At 37.9% G+C, this 7,017-nt stretch overlaps 1 protein-coding gene and 1 pseudogene across 1 annotated transcript; both read right to left on the bottom strand.

Annotated features, from left to right (window-relative positions):
- Window positions 1-222: 222 nt before the first annotated feature.
- On the bottom strand, window positions 223-2,196 carry LOC113301340 (annotated as a pseudogene).
- A 616-nt stretch (window positions 2,197-2,812) lies between these two features.
- Window positions 2,813-6,273, bottom strand: LOC113304501 (transcription initiation factor TFIID subunit 10-like). Its single transcript, XM_026553633.1, has 6 exons — window positions 6,076-6,273; window positions 5,917-5,981; window positions 5,422-5,484; window positions 5,233-5,284; window positions 5,065-5,115; window positions 2,813-3,189 (listed from the first exon to the last, which is right to left on the bottom strand). Exons 1-6 carry the CDS (start codon window positions 6,187-6,189, stop codon window positions 3,109-3,111), a joined length of 426 nt encoding a protein of 141 aa, XP_026409418.1. The 5' UTR covers window positions 6,190-6,273; the 3' UTR covers window positions 2,813-3,108.
- Between the last annotated feature and the right edge of the window lie 744 nt (window positions 6,274-7,017).

Genomic DNA, 7,017 nt, shown 5'->3' with positions numbered 1-7,017 from the left:
TTTGTTGTGAGACCAAAATACACTAAAAACTCCTTCGAACTCCTCAAAGCAACCAACTCCCTAGTATTGTAGGGTTTTATGACTAACAGGGAGTTCAAGAGCTTTTTTTAAACTCCCCAGCGACTAACAGGTGTTTTCTAGAGAGTTTAGGAGACTCCTCTAAACTCCCCCACGACTAACGGAGATTTGGAGAGACTCCCTCAAACTCCCTCAGGACTAACAGGAAAAAACCTAAATACATTAAAATCTCTTGAACTCTCCCATGACTAACCCCTGTAAGGTGTGGAGCCACTCCACTCATTACCAATTGGTTTTGAGTTGGAAGCCCACACACTTCTATCACTGAGTATATATACTCAGACTCTAAAGACTCATTCAGCACTCACACTTCTCACGTGCTCATGGCACATACAATGACTTACATTTACACCGGACAAGCCATACAATCACTCACACTATTAACTGGAACTTCCTCTTGAAGGCATCAAAGACGCTAATATCTATTTTGGGTCCATAAAAGGCTCCACCTCCCTCATTTATCTTCCATGGTCTCCCAAACTCGTTCAGTGCCACAGCCAGAGCACCTTCAGCTTTCTCCCAAGTTTCAATTTCTCCTAGGTATTTCTCTGGTCTTGTTGATAGTTCTAGCTCAAAGGAAAACCCAAAGATACCGTATACGTATCTTATAAATTCCAAAACATTCTTGACTTCACCTTTTATCTGGGATTCCCTGCAGAAGATATGAGCATCATCCTGCACGAATCTCCTAACGCGTGTCAATCCAGACAGCGCCCCGCTAGCTTCATTTCTATGCAAAACACCAAAATCCGCCAGCTGGAGAGGTAACTCTTTCTAAGAACGAACTGTATGATCAAACATCGAGCAGTGACAAGGGCAGTTCATCGGCTTAAGTCCAAACTCCTTATTGTCAATCTTAAATACAAACATGTTGTCTTTATATATATTTATCTGCATGACCAGAAATTTTCCACAGTTCCATATCACATATATTAGGTGTTATCACCTCTTTATAACCCCTCTCCCTGTACTGAGCTTTCATGAAATCCACCAATTTGTTGTATATGCAAGTTCCGTGGGGATCGATGAACGGGCTTCCAGGGCTAAGCCGGTCAAAAAAGAAAAGATCTTGTTTAGCTCCCAATATTCTATGGTCGTACTTCTTTGCTTCCTCCAGCTTGGCGAGATATTCTTTCAAGAGTTTGAGATCAGGAAACGATATTCCGTCAACTCTTTGCAAACTTTCTCGCTCCTTGTTTCCTCTCCAGTAAGCAGAGGAAGCCTTTAAAACTGAAATCGCCTTGACAAATGATGTGTTTGGTATATGAGGTCCGCTGCACAAATCAACCAAAGATCCGCATGTATAAATTGCGATCGCCTTGTCTTCTGGCAATTCACCAATGATTTCAATCTTAAATTTGTTTTCTGAAAATATTTCCAATGCTTGTTGCTTTGTAACCTCAATGCGCTCGAATGATTTTTTCTCATTAACAGCTTTTTTCACTTCTTTCTCGATGTCTTTCAAGTCATCCTCGTTCAAACCCCGATCACCATAGAATGCATCATAGTGGAATCCCTCTTGGCCTCTGGCAGCACATGACCCTGTACACAACTTGAATCCAAACTGCATCTCAAGTGCCTGTCCAAGAATATGAGCACTTGAATGCCAAAAAAACATCCCTCCCTTCAACACTATCAAATGTGAAGAATTCGAGTTGACAGTCGCCTTCAAAGGGTCTGTTCATATCCCACAGACTTCCATTAACTTTAGCTACCAATGCCTCCTTCGAGATCAACGACCCTGTGGCTAGGTCTATCTCTTTAGCAATATCATAGGGTGACATCGTCTTCTTTCCTTCCATAAGTTTACCATCCGGCAAGGTTACTTTGATACAATCATCACCAATACGTTGTCGTTCTTCGATTTGTTGAATTTTGATGGAGTCAAAGTACGGGATTCTGAGCCGAGACATGACTAGATTAAAGAAATTCTGTTTTTTTTTGATCGGTAAAGAATTTGATGCTAGCGAGTTTCGAACTTAGGTCACTGATGTCATCACCCAATGACTTTATCACAGTGACACCGGCAGATTAAAGAAATTCTTCTTCTTGTTTTTCACAATAACTAAGAAATCAGCTTTCAGAAGATACAAAGAATACGCTGGTTTTATGAAAACGTTAGCTAGCTAGAGAGAGCTTGAAAGTGATGCCCTCTTCTTGATATCAAGAAAGAGCAAGGATAACTACATATTTATATAGGTATCTAGCTTGTTTATGTCAGTATTGTTATAGTTTTAGGAAATAGAATTGGATTAGGAAATCGACAATTAAATTAAGAAATATAGTCAAATTAGGAAATTGTTTGGATTAAAAAAAAAAATGCAAAACCCTTGGCCGTGATGTGCACACCAAGTTAATATATATATATATATATAATCAAAGTGTGCACACCAAGTTACACGGTTTCTGACCATAATGTGCACAACAAGTCAAGCGGTGATTCAATCACTGAAATTAAATTTCTCGGATCAACCCACGACCCATTTAGTATTTTTCTGGTCATTCTGGATCATATTTTTGATATATACTAGGCGAATTAAATATTTCATTTTGCTTGTTCGTAACTAGTTCTCTGAAATCATTTTTGCAATTTATATTTTGTTAAGATGTATTTTTAATTATTCATTGCACCCAAATATTTCAATATCGACTAAAAAAGATAGAATATTTTGTGGATGAAGTATCCAAACAATGAAGGAAACATGAGAGAGAGGATAAAGTGTTGACTAGACCATTATAAAGAAACTGAAAGTAAGTATTTTAATAGATTTTCTTGATTTAAATTTTAGGCAAGAACAGAGTTCATTTAAAACAATTTTAACGAAATTACAATAGTGTACAATATCAAGAGAGAAAAGCTATAGAAGCATGCATGTTCATTACTTTGTAATGAGAAAGAAGATTTGCTAACGTACACTGATGGTGTCTCCATCTCTCGCAAAATCACAATTATAATCTTCTCTAGTCTACATACTGAGCTTCATGTGGATCTCCGTTGGGTTTACGGGATAAGATCGCTCAACTCCAAGCTCATTCCTCCCTTGAAGTAGATTCTGTCCCAGTAGAGGGGCTGTCGGCAAAATACTCTTGGTGCTTCATATTGACTCCATACTGTTTAGGGGTATCAAAAAGAATGAAGGTATTAGTCTCAAATTCGGGATTCGAATGAGAACGAAAAACAGAGCAGAGCAACAATAAAAAAAACAGTGAACTTAAATATCTGTGAAACTCAGTTCCACATGGAAAAAGAAGCTCCTGCAGAGCAAATGCATTGATACTGATATACACATATGTCATGTAGTGTAAAGAGGATGCAGTTACTCGTAGTAAATTTGAGAAGACAAAGCAGGAACATAAAATTTACTTTCTAAGCTTAAACCATTTTAGCATCAATCTACAAGTAGGCTATCATAAGATTGAACATCTCTTCAATGCAATTTCTTGTACCTAAGTTTGTTTAGCATTACTGCACGAAAACAAATCAATTAAGGCCCAGATAAGGATCACTATTGAACTCTCCTCCACAGAACTTGCAATTATGCCACTTCCTTCCCAACCAAATTCCCCTGAATTCAGAATCCTAACTTTTCCGACTACATCATAGACCAATTTCTCCAAAATTCCTGACCAACTGGTTCAACCTAGTAAGAATCCCATATCTCCCCTTTAAACCCAAATAAATACCCAGTCAATCCAAAGATGCAATAAAAGAAAATACAACTACTTGAAAATAACTTCATAGGAACAAAATACTGGAAGAAGAGGTTGTGAACAGAGCAAGAAAAACAAATGCATTTAGTTGCGTGCAATACTTATGACGATTCATATGAACATGTTTCGACGCCAAAATGAACAGGGAAACACTGAACTGAGACTGAAACAAAAAAACTCACTATCCCATGATAGACATTTTGCTGGGTGTGTAAATTCAAAACCAGTTGCACTAGATATTGTGGAAATTCAGAAAAACTAACTGTCATGATGCCTAGCAGCTAGGTTTCATGGGATTCTCTTGCACTATAGTATAGAATTCCATATTCAACATATCTCCTCGCTTTTCTCATCAGAATTGTGTTCTCTTCCAAAACCCAATGCGCCTCGACCATTTTTTATATTTTTGACTTGAAAGGTTAAACGACTTCAACCAATTGGAACATACACAATTGTGGTTCTAATTGTGAAAAAAATTTAAACTGGGGGGAGTATTTGGAGATACAACCAGCTAAGAACAACAAATAAAAAATCAAAAGCAAACTAAAATTAACATTTCAAGGATACCAGAAATATCAAATTCTCTGACAACTTATGAGTTTAACCTTGATGAACCACGGCCCTAGGTTGCCATGAGACAGATCTAATACAACCTAACTGTGCTTCAGTTGATTGCAATACCATACGTAGTTATGTATACCTTAATATTTTCATTCATTACTTTCACAGGTCTGCAAAATAACACTTTTTTGGAGATTCTTCTAACCTCCTGTCACTTTGTGTGTACTAATAGAGTTTTGCTCTGTTTTATGCAGACTTCACTTCAGTCTCAAGATTTTCACATTCTTACAGTAATAAACGGTATGCCAGTGAGGCATGTCAACTGAAAAGGATGCAGAGACCTAGACTGGTCTCTTTGACTAACTCAGTAGAAGGCATGAACAATAATTATTCAAGAAAAGCAGGATAAGCTACAACACAGAGACCGCAGTGGCAAAATCTTCCACAAAGCAGACAAGTGAGGATATCTTAGGCACTAACAAATTCAAAAAAATTGATGAGTTTCCATTGATGACAGATCAGATGAAACATGAAAAATGAGCAAGGATTTGTGAATGCATGTCTACGAGAAATTTCTACACCGACTTCTACCGAAAAAGGGCATGATATTATTAAGAGAAAGGTGTGTCAACATATGTTGTAGAGTGATGTACGGTGTATTTACACTTCTTTTGACTGCATGACTTATGTCTATATAGAGTTGGATTGGCATACCTCACGTAGTGACTTAGACAGATCATCCATCGTCAAGGTTAGGCGTTTGTCCTGCATCAGCAAGAAGTTAGGTTATCCATACATACAAATAGAGTAGCCACCGGCCAGCATTGAAAATAATTATATATAAAACAAGGGTTCGAAAACAAAACTATTACTCCAACACACCTTTTGCTGTTTCTTATCTTTGACTACTGCAGACTGCCTTGCCTTAGAGTGCCTGCATTGTGATACAAAATGAATAAAATCAGCATAAGGAGATGTTTTAACAGTTTTTCTCATGTAAAGTACCCGAAACGTATGAGCTTGTTACAACAAAACAGAAAACAAAAACTCGAAAGAGGTTGAGAGATTTACTGAAGAGCATCGGTGGCAACCTCAGCAATGAACTTCTGTGTGGCAACTGCAACAAGCCTTATTCTGCGAAGGAAATAGTAGACAAAAGCTTAAACATATGAATTAGTCAAAGTCTAACAGCGTATGAGAGCTTTCTGAAAACCAAAAACTCAAACAATCTCAATCAATCTTGTTCCTAAGCAAGTATTTTCAAATTGAAATGTTTCAGGGCTTGCCAAATTTCAACGTTACTCATTATATTTCATTATCTAATTAATAAATTTGAGCACTTCCTATGTGGTATTTGTTTCCACTATTAAACCCCAAGTGAAATCAAAAGAGCATGATTAACTCATATGAACCAAAACTACCAAAAGGGTTTGTCTAAATACACTAGCTGCCATCTATAAGGACATTAACTTTGTATGAAACAACAAAAATTTCATGTATTAATTTGAACCCTAAATCCCTAAATAACAAGAAAAGGTGAGACGATCAAAGGGTTAAGTCTCTTACAATCGAACATCAGGGCATTGAAATCCGCTCTTGGCTACATAATGTTCCACTAATTCATCTGGAATCTGCAGAATACAAAATCATATTGACAAAACTTAAGTCTTATTTCTCTGAGATTAATAAAATTTTAAAGAGAAAAAGAAAAAGGGTTTCACTTACAGTAGGGGTGTAATCCATAAGAGAAGCAAGAAAATCTGAGAGTGCAGCATCATCATCATGCCTCACTTCACTTGATTGATTATGATTTTGTTGATTCTGATTTTGGTTATTCATCTTCTCTCTGTAAGTAGTACGATTTGGGGATTTAGGGTTCTTAATTCCCACCTCTCTCTCTCTCTCTCTTTCAATTCAATTCCCTCTTTCCTTGTTTCTCCTTTTTCTAGTCTTCGAATTTTCAAAAACTATTTTATTTCACTTACTTATCACGTGGGTGAACTACACCCACTGAGAGGTGTTTTGATTACCTTACCGATCGTATATTGGATTGTGTATCACAAATTCCAGCAGAATCACTAGGTCGTACGTATTGCGTTACTGCCTGCGTGATGATTACTTTCGAAGAGAACTTGGATGTTGGTGTAACTGAATCAATGGAGGAAGACAATGTAAGAAAGACTCCTGCATCGAAATCGTTTATTGACGGATTGAAGAAAGAGGAATATAGACAGAACCATGGAGGGAATAACGATCGTAGCAGCGATACCACTACTAGTTGTGCAGTATGCTTGGAAGGGATTCTAGATGGATCCGAAGTAAGCAGCATGCCGTGCTCGCATATGTTTCATTACGATTGTCTGGTTACTTGGTTGGATGAAATCAACTCTTGCTAGGGGTGTAAATTTTGCCCCGCTGCCCGAGTCCCGGTACCGTCCGTCCTGTCCCATGACATCCCATGGGTGACCGTGGCCCTTTACGGGCTGGTCCGACCTAGCCCATTTAAATAAGAGAGCGGGCACAGGCCACAATTCAATTTTTCTTGCCCGGTCCAATACCCTACCTATTATCTCGTCAATGCTACCCGCCATGTTAGACCGCCAGTGTTATCCATTTACCTAGCCTAAGTGACTGTTCTCATTTGTTTTATCCTAGAATATACTTGGT

The sequence above is a fragment of the Papaver somniferum genome, chromosome 8 (assembly GCF_003573695.1).
Source record: "Papaver somniferum cultivar HN1 chromosome 8, ASM357369v1, whole genome shotgun sequence".
Taxonomy (NCBI): Eukaryota; Viridiplantae; Streptophyta; class Magnoliopsida; order Ranunculales; family Papaveraceae; genus Papaver; species Papaver somniferum.
This window is presented reverse-complemented; position numbering and strand designations above follow the sequence as displayed.